At 63.4% G+C, this 20,290-nt stretch overlaps 3 protein-coding genes across 4 annotated transcripts in view; 1 reads left to right on the top strand and 2 right to left on the bottom strand.

The window, feature by feature from the left end:
• Positions 1 to 13: 13 nt before the first annotated feature.
• LOC134557892 (acylamino-acid-releasing enzyme-like) lies at positions 14 to 4,905 on the bottom strand. Its single transcript, XM_063411163.1, has 22 exons — positions 4,622 to 4,905; positions 3,914 to 4,043; positions 3,679 to 3,805; positions 3,489 to 3,594; positions 3,319 to 3,394; positions 3,081 to 3,244; positions 2,871 to 3,008; positions 2,691 to 2,782; positions 2,538 to 2,578; positions 2,339 to 2,460; positions 2,112 to 2,172; positions 1,946 to 2,043; positions 1,819 to 1,870; positions 1,647 to 1,735; positions 1,400 to 1,538; positions 1,239 to 1,322; positions 1,084 to 1,164; positions 901 to 989; positions 601 to 791; positions 418 to 520; positions 244 to 350; positions 14 to 173 (listed from the first exon to the last, which is right to left on the bottom strand). Exons 1-22 carry the CDS (start codon positions 4,706 to 4,708, stop codon positions 68 to 70), a joined length of 2,283 nt encoding a protein of 760 aa, XP_063267233.1. The 5' UTR covers positions 4,709 to 4,905; the 3' UTR covers positions 14 to 67.
• Positions 3,709 to 6,684, top strand: LOC134557894 (uncharacterized). Its single transcript, XM_063411166.1, has 2 exons — positions 3,709 to 3,847; positions 5,274 to 6,684. Exons 1-2 carry the CDS (start codon positions 3,769 to 3,771, stop codon positions 5,963 to 5,965), a joined length of 771 nt encoding a protein of 256 aa, XP_063267236.1. The 5' UTR covers positions 3,709 to 3,768; the 3' UTR covers positions 5,966 to 6,684.
• Positions 6,685 to 6,748: 64 nt separating this feature from the next.
• Positions 6,749 to 20,290, bottom strand: part of BSN (bassoon presynaptic cytomatrix protein) — an 87,192-nt gene continuing 73,650 nt past the window's right edge. Inside the window, exons 5-12 of one of the 2 annotated variants that reach the window (XM_063411325.1) lie at positions 12,888 to 19,520; positions 10,029 to 12,153; positions 8,989 to 9,725; positions 8,544 to 8,637; positions 8,272 to 8,412; positions 8,036 to 8,090; positions 7,852 to 7,949; positions 6,749 to 7,357 (exon numbers count right to left, since the gene is read on the bottom strand). In XM_063411325.1, the coding sequence (XP_063267395.1) occupies positions 8,050 to 8,090; positions 8,272 to 8,412; positions 8,544 to 8,637; positions 8,989 to 9,725; positions 10,029 to 12,153; positions 12,888 to 19,520 (9,771 nt within the window). In that variant the 3' untranslated portion in view covers positions 6,749 to 7,357; positions 7,852 to 7,949; positions 8,036 to 8,049. Of the gene's footprint in view, positions 7,358 to 7,851; positions 7,950 to 8,035; positions 8,091 to 8,271; positions 8,416 to 8,543; positions 8,638 to 8,988; positions 9,726 to 10,028; positions 12,154 to 12,887; positions 19,521 to 20,290 lie in introns of both variants that reach the window. The other variant, XM_063411324.1, reaches the window with a different exon arrangement.

The following is a 20,290-nucleotide window of genomic DNA, read 5'->3' on the forward strand; positions in this document are numbered from 1 at the left end:
CCAGCACCACCACTGGAGACACTGAACTGTATCGTTTATTGGGGGTCGGCAGCAGGGGTCAGCACCCTCAGCACTGCAAGTGCTTGAGCAGCCATAGCGCCGTGTTCATGAAGCCATCACCTTCGGCTTCGATGCCAGCCAGCGCGTGGCCGTTCCCTGGGTACCAGAGCACCCTGGAGGGGAAATGGGGATTAGTGCTGTGTCTGCACAGCTCCAGCCCCTAGCTCCCAGCACCACACTCACCGTGTGGGCACCCCCCGGGCCTTGAGGGCACGGTAAAACTCCAGACCCTGCTTGGGGGGCACACGCCGGTCATCCTCCCCCAGCATCAGCAGTACGGGTGCACGGACCTGTAGGAGCAGCACAACCTCAGCACTGGCACTGCTATTGGGGACACGGACAGGGACAGTGACATACCCGGTCAGCATAGCGTATGGGTGACTTGTGCAGCATCTCTGTCCACTGGGCTGGGTCTGGCAGGGCATCAGGTTTGTAGGGCAGCCCTGTCTCTGTCAGGCACCTGCGGGCAAGAGAGTTGGGGACACGTGTGGCCGGGATGACAAGGACCTTGGGAGGCTGGGGGCAGGAGTACTCACTCACCAGTCTGGGATGTCGGTGGTGGCCACCATGGAGGCAATGTTCACCACGGGGTTGCGGAGCACGCAGGCGTGGTAGGTGTCAGGGAACTGCCCGATGAGGTGGCACGCCAGGAAGCCCCCATGCGAGCCGCCGACCAGTGCCACACGGCTGGCATCCAGCGCCTCCTCCTGCAGCACCCGCTCCACGCAGAACTGCCGCCATGGGGAACACCTACTGAGCAGGCAGCCCCACTTTCCCTACTCAGGGCACCCGCAGGAGCACAGGGTGCTGTGCTACCCAGCACTATGTGCCAAGCCTTACCTGCACATCACGTACGTCCTGTGTGCCCACGTTGCCTGGCAGGGAGGCCACGCCGTCCTGGCCAAAGCCCAGCGAGCCGCGGTAATTCACTGTGGGGAGCAGCGTCAGAGCCCTTCCTCCTTCATGCCCCAGCCCCTGGCCCCTCCATGGGTGCTGGTCACCTGGAGCCCTTGTGTCACTCACCCAGCAGCACGGCAAAGCCTGCACGGCACAGCACTGCCGGGCTCAGCATCCACCCGGCTGTGAAGACGGAGTGAGGACCCCCTGCAAACGGCAAAAGCAAACTGAGAGGTGACACTGCTTGGCTGCGGTAGAGTGAGGTGGGGACAAGCTCTTACCATGGGGCATCACGACCAAGGGGGGCTTCTGGGCAGTGGGACCCTCACTTGGGCGCATGAGAATGACATCAAAGTCCAGGCCAGCTGTGGAAGCAGGGAGGGGGTTGTCAGGAAGCAGTGAGGATGGTGGAGCACAGCCTGACCCCATCTTGGGCACTCACTGTACTGGAGATTCTCCTGCTCTGGTGGGGGCTGCAGGGTGCGGATGCTCCAGGTGATGCCGGGCACGGGGGGTGCGTCCTGCAGGCAGATCCACTGTATCTGTGCCTCATGGCCGGCGGCGGGCAGGACAGCCACTTTCTGCACAGGGAGAGGGGTCAGTGCCTGTGCCAAGGGGCTGGTGGGCACAGGGGAGAGGGGTCAGTGCCCATGCCAAGGGGCTGGTTCGCACTGGGGATGTGACTTTACCAACATGGGAGGGCAGCTAGGGGTGGAGAACCTGGCCACCAAGAGGTCTCGGTCGATGGTGAGGACAGACCAGCTTCCCTTGGGGGAATCTGGGGAGGAGGGGGTCAGACCTGCAGGTGTGACCCTCTCCCCACCCCTGGCACCAGGATGGCCCCACTGGCCTGCCACTCACCAGCTGTCAGACAAGTTGTGGTGCCTGTTGCTGTGTCCACCACGAACACATCCTAGGGGCATGAGGGCAGAGTCAGTGGAGCCCTGACCCAGCCAGGGCCCCCTTGTGTCCCCCACCACCCCCTCACCTGCTGGCTGCGCTGGGCTGTGTCCAGCAGGATCCTGCGGCTGTCGGCCGCCCAGCACATCCCTGGCAGTGCACCGCAGTAGATTCCCGGGAAGGCACCTGTGATGAGAGTGGTGGCACTCAGCATCCCCCTGAGTCCCCCCCAACACCCCCAGAGCTGTACTCACCCCATGCTTGCCGTGGCACAGCCTCCAACACTGTGCTGGTGTGTTTGGTGTACCAGTCGTACTGCAGGAAACATGGCACAGGACAAGTTTTGCAGGGTCTCTGCCTGCCTGTCCCCACACTGCAGCCCAAGGAGGGGGACACCACTGCCCTCCTACCAGCCCCACCCTAGCACGGGCACCCTGGCACCTCCCTGGTGCCTGCCAGTGTTCCCCCCGGTGCTGCTCACCATGCGGAGCTGGCTGCACTGCTGGTGGGGGCCCAGGACATTGTTCTCCAGGTAGACGATGCGGCAGCCATCGGGGCTGAGTCGCGGTGACCACACGGCCCTGGTGTCCTCAGAGAGCAGCTCTGCATGGGCATGAGGGGATGGTGAGGGGCTGCAGGGGAGCCAGGGCACCGGCAGCATTGGGGCGTGAGCTGCTTACTGCATCTCCCACCCGTCAGGTCCACGTAGAAGAGCGCTGACCTGCCAGGACAGAGGGGTGTCAGAGTGGGGCTGGGGGCCAGGCTGTGGGGTGGGTGCCCTGCAGGGTCCTACCAGCAGGGCTGGGCTGTGGGGTGCCCTGTGGGGGACTCACCGGCGGTTCGTGCAGTACCGCAGCCCCAGGCGGAAGGGGTCGTGCCACCAGCCCACGAACACCACGCCAGTGTCCTCAGGCGACCAGAAAGCCTGTGGGGAGAGGGGAGATAAACAGCTCAGAATGCTGCTGGCACCTGAAACCTCCCTTCTCTGGTTCCCTGCAGCCCCCCATCCTGACCTGGCCGGGAGAGAGGTGCTCTGGGATGCCCTCCAGCACTGAGATGCTGTTGCCCTCGATGTCCAGGACGCAGAGGACGGGCACACTGCGGGTGCTCAGCGTCTCCCCCCAGTCCTCATAGTACACGAACTGCTCACCCTGTGGCACAGCCTGGTCAGCTCCACAGCCTCACAGCCAGCCCCCAGCTGACCCAGGGTGGGGAGACCCCACCTTGATGGGTGCATCCTCCTTCTTGGGGTGCCCCGTGTCTTCGTCAGAGGTGCCCAACTCGGGGACTTTGCTCTGGAAGAAGGACTCAGCCTTGGGACGCTTCTTCTCCGCCACATAAAGCAGGTGGGTCTCCGAGTGAGACCAGGCAAGGCAGCCAAACTGGTCTGCAGGGGCAGGTCAGCACTGGCCACCCTGTCCCCTGAAACCCCACATTGCCTGGCATCCCCCAGCCCCTCACCATCATCATAGACGCTGCCATGCTTGTCCAGCGCTGTCAGGTCGATGCTCTTCACCTTCTGGTTCTGATCCCAGACCTGGGGGCAGAAATGCCAGGCCGGTCCCGAGACACAGTGTGATTCCAGCCCTGAGCCCCAGTGAATATCCATTTCCCCCCAGACCCCTTCTCACTTCCAGGAACTGCTTGTCCTTCTCCTTCTCCTTCTGCTTCTCCTTGCCAGGGACCTTGCGCAGGACAGCCTTCAGCATCCCGCTAGGGGACTCACGGCTCAGCAGCCTGTGGGTGACGGGGTGAGTGCCCATCAGCCCCCACTTACCGCTACCCCGAGGGATCCTGTGTGGGGAGCAGGATGGGACTTACTCGTCCTTGATCTCAGAGCAGGTGCCAGTGGGCCCCGAGTAGACAATGGAGGCTCCATCGTGGAACATCAGGTACTGACGGCAGAACTTGATGTTCTCAGCCCTTGCCAGGTCCCGCTGCGACCACTCTGCAGGGAGCAGGGTGAGGACATCAGCTGCATCCCCACCAGGTAGGCAGGGACTGCCCCGACCCTTCTGCCCCCACCTGCCCCCACCAGTCTTCCCCACCCCCTTACCTGTGTAGAGGCTGCAGTACTTCCCCCCATACTGGGTGGTGAGGTCGGGGCCGAGGCAGGCAGTGCTGAGCCCCGGTCGCTGGCTCAGCTCTCGGTACAGCTCCGACAGCTCCTCTGCACGTGGCTGTACCTGCGGGACACGCCGGGGTGGCTGAGGTGGGGCACAGGGGCACTCACTGGGGCACCAGCATAGATGGGGGGGTAATTAGGGGGGTACTGGGGGCAGCGCTTGCGGGTAAAGAGCTGGAGTACCTGGGGGCAGGAGAGCAGAGGGGTTAGTGCAGCACTGAGGCAGTACTGGGGGTGCAGAGCCAGGGCACTACTGGGGCGCCAGGGACCAGGAGGGCACTGAAGAGCCCATCCTGGGGTACATAGCCGGGATCGGGAGGGTACTGGGGCAGTTGCTGGGGTACCAGTGGGTACCAGGATACTGGGTGCAGGTCCTGGGGTGCAAGGGGCTCCTAGGAGGGTGCTGCAGCACTTGGGGTCTCTGGGGGATTAGAAGGGTAACCGGGCAGTTCCCGGCGTGTTGCCGAGCCGGAGAGTCAGCGGAGCAGAGGGGTCGGGTGTGCCGGGTTGGCGGGGCGGGGGGGCAGTGCGGGACGGGATTCCCGAGGGAGGGACAGGGAGGGACAGGGAGGGGGCAGCGGGACCGGGGGGGTGGGGGGGTCCCGGAGCTCTGACGTCACTCCCGCCCCAGCCGCTCACCGACGGCTCCATGTCCTCGCGGCGGGGGCGGGGCCAGCACCGGCACTTCCGGGATGGGGCGGGGCCGCCGGCTCTGGCACCTCCCATTGGCTGCGGCGCTCGGGCCGCCTCCCGCTTTAATGCGCCCCCCGGTGGGCACGGGCGGCACTGCAGCCGCAGGCACCGGGGTTCCCGCGCCCCCGTCGTGTCCCGGCGGCCGCCCCCAGCCACCGGATCACCCTCGGGCCCCTCTGAGGCCGCAGCCGGGGGACAGACCGCGGCCCCGCAGCATCTGGATCGCGCCGGGGTGGTTTACCCACCAGGTGGCTGCAGAACAGGGGCTCCATGCACAGGACCTGGGGAATCGGGCCATTGAGGGGCACAGGGATCCCCAGCCCAGCAGCCTGGCCGGGGGGGATCGGGCCATTGAGGGCCCATGGGACTGAGCAGCCTGGTCAGGCAGGTGAGATGGGTCGTTGATGCCCACAGGAACCCCCTATCCCACCAGCGCGGGCGTGAGTGGCAGAGCTCAATAGTGCTTGGTGACAACTGGACCCATTCCAGCCACCCCCACCATGGCAGGGGTCCCGATCCCTCGCCCCCACACCTCAAGCAGGCAAGAATCGGGGCCAGTCCGTGGTTTGTGTCAAGTCCTTTTATTCTGTTCCCACAGAAACACCTGGTGAGGGGGCAGCTTCTGGGAGGGAGTCACGACACAGCGGCAGGGGTGGTACGGCACGGTACGGCACGGTACGGCACGGTACGGGGGTCACTACGGGTGGCACAGAGCACAGCAGACACGCACACCGTCACAATGTTCAGAGGAAGCGCACCCGGCATCGCACTCACCGCTGGAAACGGCACCCAGCCGCGCTCGGCCCTCGGTCTTTGCAGCCCCCCGGCCCCCCGCCCATCCAGCAGATTGCCACAACTCGGGCCGGGGGCCTGGCCCGGCGGGGAGGGGGCTGCGTGCCCCCGGTCCTGGCAGGCACCAAGGCAAGGTGGCGGATGTGCTCGGGCGGCGAGGTTGGCCCCGGCGGGGTCTCGGTCCCGCGTGCGATTTACACACTGTACAAGTATTTACAGCGCGAGGAGCGGCGGGGCCGGCGGCCGGCGGGAGGCACCCCGGCCTCTGCACTTGTCATCGGCGGGGAGAGGCGGTGGCTGTGCGCGGGGCCGGGGCTCTCCTCCCTGCGGTTGTCCCCGGCATCCCCGTCCCACAGCCGCCGGCCTACCCCCAGCCTTGGGCACCGGCAGAGCTCCCGGCGAGGGATCTGCCACAAAGCGTGGGCTTCCCGCGGCAGCCGGGTCCTCGATCACAAGTGCATAAATCTGCTAAGAGCTTTCAGTACAGCGATGGACTGATGGAGAAGAAAATAAGAAAAGTCCAGGCAAAGAACAGCAAGCACTGAAAGGCGGGTGGAACCGTGCAGAGAAGTAGCAAGCCATGCTCTACGACGGGACAGACGGTCACGGGCGCTAGGGCTGCCCTTTGGCAAAGTGGCCCTCCGTGGGTCGAACATGCCACGAATTCATATGCACGGGTGGTCGGTACAGAATAGTTCTCGGGTCGCTCGGCGGCACGCTTTGCGATGGAACCCTTAGGCGCGACATTGAACTGATTAGCTATTCACAGGTCTTGTTCTGGAGTCGTGTTATTTCGTTGCATAGAACATCAGGCGGGTGAGCGGGCGGCTGCCCCCCGCCGTGGGGGTGTCGGCGGGGCGCTGCCAGCACGGGGAGGCGGCGGGGCGCGGGCAAGCCCCCTCCTCGGGCTGCCTCCCCCCCTGGGAATCCCCTCCTGGCAGGGCGAGTGGGCTTTGGCCGCCGGCCGCTGCGCCGGCCGTCCCCGCAAAATGGCTTGAGAAGGACTTGGATTGCACAGTAAAAGGAAGGATACTGCCGGAGGCAAAGCTCTCCTGATCTTGTTCCACGGGATTTGTGCTCTTTTGTAGCCTCCTGCACTCTATTGCTTCTACAGACGACAGCCCGTGTGCTAACTCATCGCACAAAGCAAAGAGGGAAGAGGATTTGGTATAAACTTTAGAAAAATAAAACCCCGAAACCAAAAGAAAGTGAACCCAAAGAAACTGAGAAAAAAGGACCCCCCCTGACGACGCCTCGTGCCCCCCCCCCCACCCCCCGGTGCGGATGAGGTATCACAGAAATCAAAGTGGGATGATTAAGGCTGTTCTCGAAAGAAAAGGGGTGCCCGGCGGCAGGCGCGCTGGCTGCGTGGCGAGGGCGAGCGCGGCCCTTTCAATGCTTCCAATGGCTTCGGGACACGCGCCCAGCCGGCCGCGCCGCCTGTCAGAGTCCTATGGCCTCGTATTTCGGTAGTGAAACAGTGTTAGGTCCTAGCTGACGCGCTCCGGGGCTCCCCGGCGGGGCCGGGGTGGCCGCAGTGCAGGGGGCGTGGGGACGGCCCCCGTGGGGCGGGTGGGGTCGGGAAGGAGGAGCGGCGCCCACGGCGCCCAGCCCTCGGCTCGCGGGGGGAAAAACCTATGAAGAGGCCAGAGCTGGGGTTCAGAGGGAGCAACTCTGCGTATAATCTTGAGAAAGGGCCGCAGCCCACCTACGGGGCCTGACCCGACGGTCCGGACCAGGCCCATCCCCTCTGGGCAGCTGCCGGGGCTCGCCGTGTGCCGCGCCGGAGCTGCTCGCCAGGCGTGGGGGGCACCCGCCCCGGGGCATCCGCCGGGCCCCTGCTAGGCCGCCGTTTGGTCCTGCATCCAGGGATCGCCCTGCTTTCAAAAGCTTGCGAGAGACAGAGAGAGAGAGAGAGAGAGAGAGAAAGGCGTCAGTCCGAGCAGCCCCTCCCCGCGGAAGGGACCCCGCCGAGCGGCAGCGCTGGCCCGAGCTAAAGAGCCCCAGAGAGCCAAGAGGTACTGCCGGCGGAGCAGCTGCCGCCGCCTCCGCCCGCCCCCGCGCTGGACGGGCTCCCGGAGCAGAGCCTGGACAGCCCAAACCTTCCCTGGAAACCCAGGGTCTGCACCAGCACTGCCGAGACTGTGGAACTAGGCCAAGCCTTCACACCATGGCTTGAGGCCAGCACCTGAATGAAGGTGGATGAAGATGGGGATGAGTGGCCCATCACAAATGGGATGGGTCCGTGCATCTTTCCCAGCCTGGGGGCTGGAAGTTTGGCAAGGCAGGGTTCAGCAGGTGCTTGAGGGACAGTGGTGCCGCTTGTAACCTCAGAGACAGCATGGTGGAGGGGACTCGTGTGCAGGTGTGACCTGTACACTCACCGTTATACTCAGAGTCTGGCGCCGCGTGCTGAATTCATTGGCTTCTTCATAGGTTTTTCCACTGCAACGACTCAAATCTCCACTCACTTCCCAAACTCCTGCAGTGGAAGGGAGGAGGAGGGCATCAGGCATGGCTGGGGCAGGGAGAGCCCACGGCACAGTGCCCGGTGCTGGCTGCACTCACCTTGTGCCGTTCTCTCACCAGAATGAAGTGAACTTCTTGCCGAAAGCTGACACCGCTGTGGGGAAGCCAGGACAGGTGTCAGTATGGCATAGTGACCCTGGCCCCTAATCTTCCTGGGCCCCAAACTGTGAGCACTGCCTCCCACGGGCTGCACCCAGCCATTCCCAAGGTGCCTGACTCCATCTTGGTGCAGAAGAGCATCACCACCCTGTCCCCATCCCGGGAGCAGCCCTCACCTTCAGTCAGTTTGCCTGCTTGTTCTGCTGCCCCCCCTGGCAGGATTTTAGAGAAGACGCTCTCTCCTTCCCCGCCAGGCTGCCCCGTGGCCATGCCCGTGGGACCACGTGGCCCGGCCGCCCTTGGACCAGCCTTGCTGTCTGCTGAGGGACAAATGAAGCCACTGTTAGCAGGGGACAGGCCCGGCTGGGGAAGCTCAGCTGAGCTTTGGGGTGCCAGGCAGTTGGCACAATGGGGGACAGATGGCACAGTGCCACTGGGGCTCACCGACCTGCTGCTCCCAGGGGCTGTGCTGTTGGCGCTCTCCCTGGCTGCTGTGGCACTTTTGCTGCAGGTTTGGATGTGTCTGTTGGCTCCACTTTTGTCTGGAAAGAGGAAAACAGCTCTCAGGGCTCACACTCCCAGTAGAGCATCTGCTGGGAGTGGCCCAGGATGGGAAGTGACACCGAAACCCCCAAACACTGCTCCAAAACCCCAAAAGAGGCAGCAAGGGATCCAGGACATAGTCATGTCCCCTCCTGGGTCCCCTCGAGGGGACGGCAGCTTCCACAGCACCCAGGGGGTGTCTGTAGTGGGCCTCTGAGTGGGATACACTTTACTCCGTGTCTCCCATTCCCAGCCTTTCCTCTGCCAGCCCCTGGCCACAGTCAGCTGTGGCGATTCCAGGCAGAGCTGTGGGGTCAGGATGCAGCCTGGACAGCTAAGCCCGTACTTACCGCCGGTGCTGGGTGTCCGCCCGGCTGCGCGTGGAGCGTGGCTGGTGCCTTCCCTGCTGCCTGGGCTGGCCCTGGCTGCTGCTGCGTTGGCCGGGCTGAGGGGGGTCCCTGTGTCCTGCCCCTGGTCTCAGGCTGTGCCGAGCTCGCTGGCTGGGCAGCCTGGCGTGCCGCTGGCTGCTGCCGCGCTGCCGGCTGCCCTGCCTGCTGCTGCCTGGCCGCTGGCTGCTGTGGGTGTGTGAGGGGCTCCGCCTTCGGCGCTGGTGCGGCCGACCCATGCGGCTGGGAGGGTTTCTGTGCCTTGGGGGTCTCAGTGCCATGGTGGTGAGCAGCAGGGCGGGATGATGGGGCATAATCGGCGGAGCTGGGGCCGTAAGGCGTGCGGGACTCGGGCTGCTGCGCCTTCTTGGGGCCGGCTGAAGGCCCATGGCCACGGGGCTCATGGCGGCCAGATTCTCGTGGGTGCTGCTTTGATGAGCGGCGTGGCGGCTCGTCGCTGGCGTGCCGGGAGGAGCCAGCGTGGCGATCGTACTCCCTGTGGTGCCGGTGCTCGCGGTGCTGGGGGTAGTCGTCGTGCTGCCATGGGTCTTCATCGGGGGGCTCGTCATAATCGTGGTAGGTGTGCTTAACTGGGGGTCTCTTCTGCGAGGAAGAGTGGCCACCGTAGTGCCTGACCCTCTCTGCCCGCGCCTCCCTGGGCTTATCAAACCAGTCTGTCTCCTCCTGACCCAAATGATAGGCTTCGGAAACCAAAAACAAACCACAGTCAATCTTTCGCTCGAGGCTGCGCGGGCAGAAGCCATGCAATGAAGTGGGAGGGGCAAGCAGCAGGCACGCGCGCGGGGGACAGCACGTGCCGGTGGGGACGGGACGCGGCGCAGCAGGGCACCGTGTGGGACCGGCTAACACCGAACACCCAGGGCAGGGGGAGGAAGGCACGTGTCAAGCAAACTGAGGCGGTGAGAGTGTCTCTGCGTACGAGCGGACGGGCATGCCCGGGGGAAGTGCCATGCTCTGGGGTGGTCACCATGGGGAGCTGTTACCTTCGCTGTCCGAGACAACGCAATGGGCATCATCCATGCCGTAGCCCTCCTCGTGCTTGTACGAGTGACTCCTTGGCACGTCTTTGATGTGCTTTTGCACATCAGGCAACGAGTGGCTGGAGCAGAACTGGGAGCAGGGATCCCCCGCTGACTGGGGGCCTGGCCCTCCCACAGTGCGTGACCCCCCCATTGACTTCCCCACGGGGCTGACGGGGCTCTCCTCCTCCGAGTGCTGCGAGCGCATGGGTGCCCGCCCACGGCTCTGGCTCATGCTGAGGGATGAGGGCTTGGAGCTGACTTTCTGGGAGCGCTCCATGCTCTCCCGCTCATACGACTTGCTCCGGCCACCCATCTCCCGGCTGGAGGACTTTTCCACCCCATAGCCAGAGGAGCGGGTTCTGCTGCTGGAAGAGTAGACCCTCTCCTCCTCATCCACCAGATCCCGGCTGGAAACACCGTAGTACTTCTGCTGCTCGTAGACGTTCTTCTTCAGGCCGTAGGTGATCTCATCCTGCAGCTTCTTGGCCCTGGAGGCCACGTTGCTGCTGCCAATCGAGGTGGTTGTTGAGTAGGAGGCCAGGTCTGACTCCACATCTTTGGCTTCTTCAATGGGGGAGAACTTGGAGATCTTCTGCTCCATGCCCTGCTTCCTGTGCTTGCTGCGCTTGGAGGAGATGACGGCGGGTGCCAGGTTCTTGGATGAATGCTTCGGTAGTGGTGTGCCAGAGCTGTGCTTGTCCATCCGTGAGGAGTGCCGGTACTCACTGTCCCCATAGTAGTAGCTCGAGCTGGTGGAGCTTCCTGACACCCTGCCATTGCTTTCTGTGCCCCGGTAGTAGCTGTTCTTCCCACGGTGGTCGGGGCCATGGTGATCATAGATGTCCTCCTCAGACTCCTCCTCGGCTTTGGTGTAGCAGCAGGGACGGCTGGAGCCCTCAGTGTCCCCTAGATCACTCTTCTCTCTGCTGTGGCGGCTATCGGTGCTCATGCCCACCGGCTCTGCTTTCTGCCCATCCACTGCTGGACTCTCCTTGGTGAGCTCACTGATGTCCTCGATCATCACATAGTTACGGGGGATGTTCTGCTCCAGACTGGTGTAGAGGGACTCAGAAGAATAGCTGGCTGAGGGGCCTGGTGCCGTGCTGGTTCTATCAGCCGGCCGGGTCTCAGGCGCCTTGTACTGCTCGTAGCCACCGCTGGCCGGTGCAGTGCTGAAGGTGACGTCAGGCACGGCGGAAGAGCTGGTGGCTGCACCGATGACCTCGTAGTTGGTGGGGATCTTCTGTTCTAGGTCAGCCAGAGAGGTCTGCCGTGGCTTCTGGTGCGTGCCAGCTACGTCTGCCGGGCTCTGGTAGAGGGTGGGCTGTGCCGCTGGCACGGTGGCTGCCCCAGCATAAGCGCTCGGGGCTTGGTAGGGGTGTTGGGGTTGGAAGCCTGGCTGGGCCGGGGTGCCCAGCTCTGGGTATGTGGTGCCAGGGGCTGAGAACCCACCAGGAGCGGTGAAGGTGGGCAGTGGAGCTGCCGGCAAGCCATCCTGTGAGGTGCTGGCTGTGGGGTACTGGGGGTGCTGCAGGCGTGGTGGCGGGAAGGCAGTGGGGCCCTGCGGGGCAGGGTATGGGTATGCGCCATAGGAGGCGGCGGCGGCGGCAGCGGCAGCGGTGTAGTCGGGGTACTGCCCAGCAGGGCGCAGGCCGGCGCTGTCGTAGGCGGCGAGGCGCAGGCTGTGCAGCTCGCTGTCTGACAGGTAGTCGCGGCGATCCCCGGGGTAGCGCAGGTAGGGGTGGTCCCGCCCACCAACCCGATCCTTCAGCAGTGACTCCTTGCGCTGGGTAATGCCCAGCTCCAGGTACTTGAGCTTTGCATCGATCTCCTTCTCTTCCTCGTCCAGCTCTGCCTGCTTCTTCCGCAGCTTGGTGGCCTCGTGTTCCACCAGCCTCAGGTCGCGGTCCAGCTCCTTCAGCAGGCTGGCCTTGGTGACAGGCGCGGTGGCCTTAGGAGCCAGGCTGCTCAGGTAGAGCTGAGAGGCAGCTGGGCTTGCCAGGGGGACGTGAGGCTCCTCAGGTGGTGGGCTGGGCAGTGTCCGCTTCACCTTGCGTGCCAGTGAGCTTGACTGCAGCCCCCCCACCTGCAAAGCCAAAGGACATCTGGTCAGGGGGGCAGGTGGGTGTCCCCCCCATATCCCACCCCAAGCACTGCAGTGGTCCTCCCATGTCCTAGGGGCTGGGGTGAGGCATCCTGCTGTGCACGTGTTCCCCATGCACTGAGAAAGCAGCGTTTATGTAAAAACGCAATAAATAGGATGGAAGTAACAGGCAGGGCGCTTTCCGTGAGTAATTACCGGGGGTGGCAGCCGGCCAAGCGCTGAGCTGGCCATGTGCATACTCTGCTGCAAGAAATGCTTTCTGTCCGTGGGCACTTGGCAGAGGGACTCGGAGGACTGCCAGTGGGTGCTGCTGTCCCAGGAATTGCCCTGGGACATCTACTTGACTGCCCAAGGCAACCTCGGTGTGTGGAGGTAAAGATGTGAGCAAGAACCACCACAACCTTAAATGGAGCCGTGCATTGTGGTGGCTCCTCGAGAAAGAAGGGGGACCCATCTGGAGCAGGGGACAGCCTTGATGCTGCCAACCTGCAGCATCTCCTGCCTGCTGACAGGCTCATACAGCCGATAGACCTCCAGGGCCTCCCTCCAGCTGCTGGTATTGGCATGCACGTCTGTGCCTGCTGGCTGCCATCAGCTGCCGCAGGGAGCTGGCCTTTTGAAATATTAATTGCCACAGCGCTAATGAAACTGAAATGTCCCAAGGTGCCTCCCAGGGCTGCTCCCTGAGGGGAAGGTTGTTCCCTGTGGTGACGTACCTGTGAGCTGGGAAGCAGAGGGTGTTGGTAGAGAGAGAACCTGTCCTTGCCAGCCTCCTCAGAGGTGGGGCTGATGGGCTTGGGGTCGGACAGGGAGCGCTGCATGGTCTTGATGGGGCGCGGCAGCGTCTGCTGGCGCTGAGTTAAGTCGGTGGTGAAGTGCTTCTGTGGGGGGACGTGGGCCTTGTTCAGCCGCTCGCTGGTGGCAAAGGAGGACTCCAGGAGGCGATGGGGGGACAAGGGGGAGACGGGTGAGTAGAGGACCTGGGGAGAGCGGGGTGGCTGGCGGGTCACCAGCTGGGAGAGGGATTCGGCCGGCAGATGGGACTGGTAACCGATTTCCAGGGGATCTGGCTTTTTCTTCTCAAACTTGCCCAGGGTCTGCTGCCGGACAGTGTGGGGGTCCAGGGGGCCTGTGCTCACTATTTGGAGGCTGGTGGAGTAGGGCGGGATGGTGGTGGGCACTGTCAGCTGGGGGACCACGACACCAGGTTGGGGAGCTGGCTCTGGTTCTGTCTGGCAGGCCAGGCTCTCACCCCGCTGCGTCTTCTCTGGGGCTGAGATGTACTTCACGATCTCCACTCGGGGGTCATGGGTGGTGATGTGAATGGAGGGGGAGACGCGGAGGAGCTGGTCGGGCTCTGTCTGCACCGAGCAGTCACTGATGGTCTGGATACCCACGCTGGCTGTGCGGGTTGCCCCGTCCGTCTTGCCCTCCGTGCTGGCCTCAGAGTGCCGTGAGGCCCTGGAGCGCCGGCGGCGCACGGGCTGCTCCCACTCCCCGCTGTCCTCCTCGTCCGTCTGCACGCTGCAGTCAGCGCTGCGCCGCGTCCGGCGCCGCCGCGACAGCATGTACCGCTCCTCACCGTCCTCCTCATCTGTCTGCACACTGCTGTCCGCCATCTTCCGTGCCGCAAATGTCTCCTTCTCATAGGCATCCCTCAGCCGTGGCATTGAGTTCCTCTTCTTGATGCCCCGGCCGGGCTCCCAGGACTCCTCGACTTGAAGTGACATGTCCGAGGCCGAGCTGCTGAGTGGCCGCTGTGGCACAGGGTAGCGAGGACCGGCGGGCCCCTCTGGGGGTGTCTGGCCCTGTGGGGGCCACGCCTGCCCATTGTGCGGCAGCACCCGTGGCGCCTCAGCGGGCCCCTCGGGTGGGCGGGCGGTGGGCTCCATGGGAGCGGGGAAGATGGTCTTCTGCCGCTTCTGCTCCTCCAGCTGCTGCTGTAGCTGGTGCTGGAGCTGGTGGATGTGCTCGAGCTGGAGGCGCTGCTGGGCGAGCTGCTCCCGTTGCAGCGCCAGCTGTGCATGCCGCTCCTCCTGCTGCTGCTGCAGCACCTGCTGCTTGATGCACTGCAACTCCTGCAGCTCCCGCTGCACCAGCATCTGCTCCTTCTCTCGGTGCCGCTGCAGCTCTGCACGCTCCCGCTCCAGCTCCTCCTGCAGCCGCAGCTGCCGCAGCTTCTCCAGCTCCACGCGCTCCCGCTCCAGCTGCAGCACGTGCTCCTGCTGCTTGCGCTGACGCTCCTCTTCCCGCTCCCGCTCCTCCCGCTGAGCTCCATCCAGTGGTGGCTTGGGTGCCGTGGCCACTGGTCCGCTCTCCTTGGGGGCTGCTGGTGCTGCTGGTGCCTCTGCACTGGGGGCAGCTGGTGGCGGCTCTGCTCTCTGCAAGCCACTGGCAGGTGCAGCGGGGGCAGCAGGTGCTTTGGGAGCGGGAGCAGCTCCCACTGCTGCTGGTGCTGTGCTGGCGACGGGCTTCCCCAGGTAGACAGGTGTCTCCATCATTGAGGCAGCTGGGGCTGGCCGGCTTGGGGCCGGGAAGCGGTAGAGACCCTGTGCTGCAAGTGGGACACGGGGGGTGACAACTGGCAGCCTGCCCAAGCTGGCCAGTGGAACTGCTGCCACGCCGCCTGGGCCATAGGGTCTATACAGCCCACGCAGCATGGGCCGCAGCACGGAGGCTGGCTGGGTGGTGATGGGCAGCGTGGAGGCGATGGGGGTGTTGATGGTGGAGTAGATCATGCCGTCAGCCGCCCGCACAGTTGCAGTGGAAGGAAGCATTTGCCGGATGGCGCCCAGGCGGACACCGGGAACGTTGTACTGTGCCAGGTTGCTGAAGCCCTGCCGTCCCTCGGGGAAGGTGGGGTTGTACATCCCACTGGGTTTGGGGGGTACAGAGCCATGCTGCTGAGCTGCCAGCCCCCCTGTGCCCCCCTGCCCGCTGCTGGGGCCATAAGGCAGCACGTCAGGGCCGTTGGCATGCCGGCCCCCGTACTGGTCCATGGAGTTGAGGGCAGCACACATGCGGCTGATCTCACGCGCCGTGGTGGCACTGTAGTGGGCCAGGCTGGACTCCTGGAAGCTGGCCAGGTCCCCCCGGTGTGAGAAACGGTAGTCTGAGTAGATGTTGGAGGCCGAGCTGTACCTCCGCATGGGGAAGGGGTGGTTCAACAGCTCTCCTGGTTGGCGGAGGTCGGAAAAAGAGCCATATTGTAGCCCTTGGCCGAGGTAACCCCCCTCAGCAAAGCCCACGCTGTAGGAGTGCTTCATGGTGCTGAGGTCCACAGCGGCATCACCTGCTGCGGCAGGGAAGGGCTGATCTCCCTTTGTGTGGTAGTAGCTCATCCCGATTTCAGAGAGGTTTGTGTCTGACATGGAGGAGTAGAGACGTCCGAAGGCGCTAGGTGGGTAAAACTTCTGCTCCTCGTAGAGCGCAGGTGCTGGGGCCGGCTGCTCCCGGTAAGGGAAGGTTTCCGGCAGCTCTGGATCTCTGCTGCCATACATTGGTCCACCAGCTTTCCGACCAGGCATCACTGCCGCCTCCCCGGTTTTCTTCTCTGGCATCTTGGAGGTAGGGTTGAAAGCACCCGTGCAGCTGCCACCGAAGGGGAACTTGTAGACCATGTCACAGCAGGCCACCTGGCTCTCCGGCTTCACGCCAGTGAGGTCCAGGACGTTGGCTGGCACCTCCTCCTTCAGCACTTTGGTCACTGGGCCAGTCGCTGCCTCCTCCATCTGCACCATCATCACCTGGGATTTCTTGCCACCCAGGGCAAGGAGAGGGCTCTGGCTCTTCAGCTCTACTGGCACTGCCCGGTACACCTCCGATCCTGGCTCTGGTGGGAAGGACTGAGGGACACCGCTGGCATTCTGTGCCCCACTGGTCTGTGTGAGGAGCACATCCTTCTTCACCATCTGGCCTGGCATGCCGTACCTTGCAAATTTGGTCTGGGGAGCAGCGGTGGGCTCAGGCTTGCCACTGGCCACCCCACTGGCTCTGACAGTGGCCGTCTGGACACCCTGCTCCACCTGCTTCACCTGCGCCAAGCACACCGGGCTCCCGGTCCCCTGCCCGAAATCCACACGGCTCTGGAAAGGGTCTCCATAGACCACAGGTTGCTTGGACTGCGAGAGGATCATGGGAGAGGCGATGGCCAGGCCAGCAGTGCTGGCTGCTGCAATGATGGCATGGGGCTGCTCCTGGGCATTGAGGTTGATGATCAAGGGCTGGATGGCTGTGGACTGCCGGCTGGGGATGTGGTCCAGGGTCAGGCAGTACTTCCTGGCCTCAGTAGCCAAGGACGTGAGATCCATGCCTTGGTCTGTTATGATGATGGGGGCAGACTTCAGTGCGGTCCGTAAGTCCACGGCATTGCTGCTTGGCACCTTGGGCCCTGGCTCCACCCGGGACGTGCCGGGGATGGAGGAGATGCGGCAGAGGGAGATGTTTTCTGCAGGGAGCGCTCCCCAGCTGTACAGCCCTGTGATGCCGTCAGCAGCTGAAGTCACGGCAGGTGCTTTCTGGGCGTGGTCCTTCACTGGCTGTGCCCTGATGTAGGCACCTGTTGGCTCCTCTGGCTCCCGTGTCTGCGTGTAACCATGTGCCAGCAGCTGCCGGCTTGGCCTGGTGGGGGACGAAGTGGGAGATGTCAGGGCCCCAGAGCTGACTGGCTTGGTTTGGCTGGCTGCATCGGCCGCCAGTGTGATCACCATGAAGGGGGAGTCCTGAGAGGAGGCCTGCCGGGTCAGGCGTGGTGAGCCCGCCCGGTGCGGTGTTTGCGTCCCCTGTGCCACCATGGAGGAAGAGGTGTCCGGGCTAGCAGCAGAAGGACCCTCATAGGAGAGGACTGGGCTCTGTGTCTGCGTGGAAAACTCTGCTGTGGCCTTTGTGGTGCGGGTGGGACTCTGTGTGGGTGAGGTGGGTGAGAGCGGGGGGCTGGAGCTCTTGAAGAAGGTGTATGTCTTGGGCAGTGTGGGCTTGCTGTCACTCGCAGCTGGGATCTTCTCCCTGGCTGTCTGCACACTGATCTCCACTGTCCTGGTTCTGGTGGTGTCCTCGGTCTGTGAGCCATAGCTGACAGTGCTCTTTGATGGAGTGTAGCTTCTCTCAGCTATGGATGGGGCCTCTGGGCTTGGTGAGCTGTAGCTCTGCAGTGCACTCCCAGGGCTGCCTGCTGCTGTTGTCACCGTGCTGGTGCCTTTGCTGTAAGCATAAGGAGTGGTGGTAGCCTTGGATGCTAAGCTGGGTGCTGCTGGGGCACTCTGGAGCTTGGCTAGGTCTTGTCCTTCTTTTGCAAAATGCTGAGTGACCCGGACATCAGGAATAGTCTTGCCAGTGCTGCTGTTGGAGCTGGCAAAGGAGACAGGAGCAGAGAGCTGTGTGGGGCTTGTGCCAGGGGTGAGCGGGCCACCGTTCTGCTTCAACAGGTCAGCGTAGGCGCTCTCGGCGTTGAGGAAGCGCTTCTCCTGGTACGCCTCCTCCTGCCCCTTCACTTTCTCACCCTGCTTGAGGGCCAGGTCAAAGGAAGAGGACTGGTGCATCCTGGAGATGCTCTGCGAGGTCTGCAGGATCTCCTCGTACACCGCTCCTGCCTTCGGCAGGGTACTGGCATAGTCGGGCTGGGCGGGGCGCGTGAGGCTGCCGTCATACCGGTATTCCTCACCGTATTGGTAGTCAAAGCCGTTCTGGCCCTCAGTACTGCGGTAGCCACTCTGCTGGTAGGTGCTGCTGTAGAAAGAGGCAGGCTGTGACTGCTGGACCTGCTGCTTCTGCATCATCTCTGCCTTCCTCATCATCTCCTCATAGGCTTCCTCGGCGCTTTTCAGGGGCTTGCTGATGGGCTGGCTGGCACCACTCTCCACCTTCTCTGTTGGTGAGTACAGTGACATGAAAGTGGGCAGGTTGTATTCGCTGCCAGACTTGTACAGCTTGGAGGCCACAGCATCAAAGCTCTCTGCTTCTGAGTCAATGGAAGGCGAGTACTCGGAGCAGGAGGAGCGGTGCAGCTCCTCCATCTCCGCTGCCTGTCGCAGCTCCTCTGTGGGGGAGGCATCTTCGATGGGGGAGAGATTGCTGGGGGGGGTTTTGGAGCGCTCCCTCCTCCGCTGGGCCCTCAGCTCCTCCTTGTCACGTTTGGTCTTGCGTGCTGTGCTCCGGATTCGCTGCTGCTCCACCTCCCGCATCTTCTCCTGCTCCCGCAGGAGCTCCTCTTCCTCCCGCATCTCCTCCTCCTCGGATGAATCCTCAATGGTGGGCAGCAAGGGGCCGTGTGAGCGATGCCGAGCTTTCCTCTGCTGCTTCACCTCCTCCAGCCGCTGCCGGCGGCTGGGGCTGCTGTCGCTATCCTCCTCCAGCGAGGAGATGGAGGTGGGTGAGGTGCCCGAGGTGTAGCTAGGTGTTGTGGCTGGGAGGGTGGAGGAGTACTCGCCCCGTGAGCGCTCCTCGGGGGAGCCTGTCAGGCTCTCCATCTCCAGCTCGGGCTCCCGGTCCACGCTGGTATCTGGCTCCTGGCTGATTTCCATCTCCCGGCCATAGCCGGTTGTGCTGTTCAGCTCGATGGTCTTGAATCGCCGCAGCCCACCCTGGGCCGTGCTCAAGTCATCACCCTCCACTGCCTCTACCTCCTTGCTCTCCTCGGTGTACATGCTGCTGGCACCATGTGGCAGGCGCCGCTTGGCCGACGCTGGCTCTTTGCCCTTCTCCGCCTCGGTCTTCTGCCCAGCTTTGGGGATGCTGTACTTGGTGCGCCCATAGCCTTCCTCCTCCTCCTCGAGGTTGTCCTCCTCAGCACTCATCTCCAGGATCTGTCTCCGCATGAACTCCTCATCGGTCACCTCTGCCTCCTGGCCCTTGGTCCTGGGGGGCACTGGGGAGAAGCCCCCCTCACTGCTGTCCTCCACATAGTCATGCCGCAGCTTGCTGCCAAACTCATCTGAGGACTCCGCACTCTCCCGACGCTCCCGCTGGTTCTCCCACTCCTCATCCTCCTCCAGGATGTCCTCCAGCTCCTCATCTGAGTCAAAGGCTTCAGGGGTGATGGAGAGGTACCGTGGCCGCTGCTGTTGCCGCTGGTCCTCCTGCGGCTCAGTGCGGCTCTTGCTGCGCTCAGGGGACTCTGTGGGTGCGCCCCGGCCTTCCAGGAGGGGCCGCATGCTGCTCTCCAGCTTGGTGAGCTCGGAGGGGCTGGGGGGGCTCTGCCCGGCCAGCCCGGTGCTGCTCAGCTTCTCCTCTTCCTGCTGCACCAGGCCGGTGATCTCGCTCTGTGAGCTGGAGATGCCGTCGGAGGAGTAGCCGGTGTCGCTGAGGCTCTGGGGGCTGCGGGACAGCTCCGGGTGGTAAGGCTTGCTGCCGTCCTGCAGGCAAGGGGGAACACAGCGTCAGATCCAGGCAGCTCCACAGCTGCTGCTCCTGCTTCCCCCCAGACTGTCTCCCAAGGAGCACACAGAAAGTCTGGGCACCAATGGGAGCCAGACCAGAGGAGAGGGTGGGGGCCACCCTGTGTCCCCCAATTCATTGGCACATCAGCAACTTGTCTGTGCTAACAAAGGCAGATGAGAGGGTGTGCTGCAGGCAGGGGATGGTATAGCAAATGGCGCTGGGCATAAAGACATTGGGGAACCAATAAATATGTTTGAGAAACTGGGCCTTCAGCCCCCAAGGCACCCTTCAGAAGCAGGGCTGGCCCCAGAATCCTTGCTAGATGCCAGCAGAAATAAAGAGCCCCCTTTAATTGGCTTGAAAATTAAGCAGTGTGGGGGACAAGTCTCTGACCCTGGGTGCTACTGGCAGGACCTGTCACCCTGGCAGCACAGAGGCACCACAGACCACTTGATTTTGGGGGCACAAGGAGCTTCTTCCCTGGGGGCTGCTCAGCAGCAAGGGGACAGCCGTTCCCTCCCAGCTGGTGGGGACCTTCTGCCATGTCCCCTCCCCATGGAGGGCTCTGCTGGCTGCTGCTGGGATGGTTGCTTGTGGGGAAACACCATCCCAAGGCAGCCAAATGTTTCCCCAAATTGTGTTGAATTTTAGAAAAGGTGGGATGAAGAGCTTGAAAAACATCCACTGCTGCAACATGGAGTGCTGGAAAATGAGTTTTCCATTTGACAACAAATCCCAACTACCC

This window comes from Prinia subflava, chromosome 14 (genome assembly GCF_021018805.1).
Source record: "Prinia subflava isolate CZ2003 ecotype Zambia chromosome 14, Cam_Psub_1.2, whole genome shotgun sequence".
NCBI classification, from domain to species: Eukaryota; Metazoa; Chordata; class Aves; order Passeriformes; family Cisticolidae; genus Prinia; species Prinia subflava.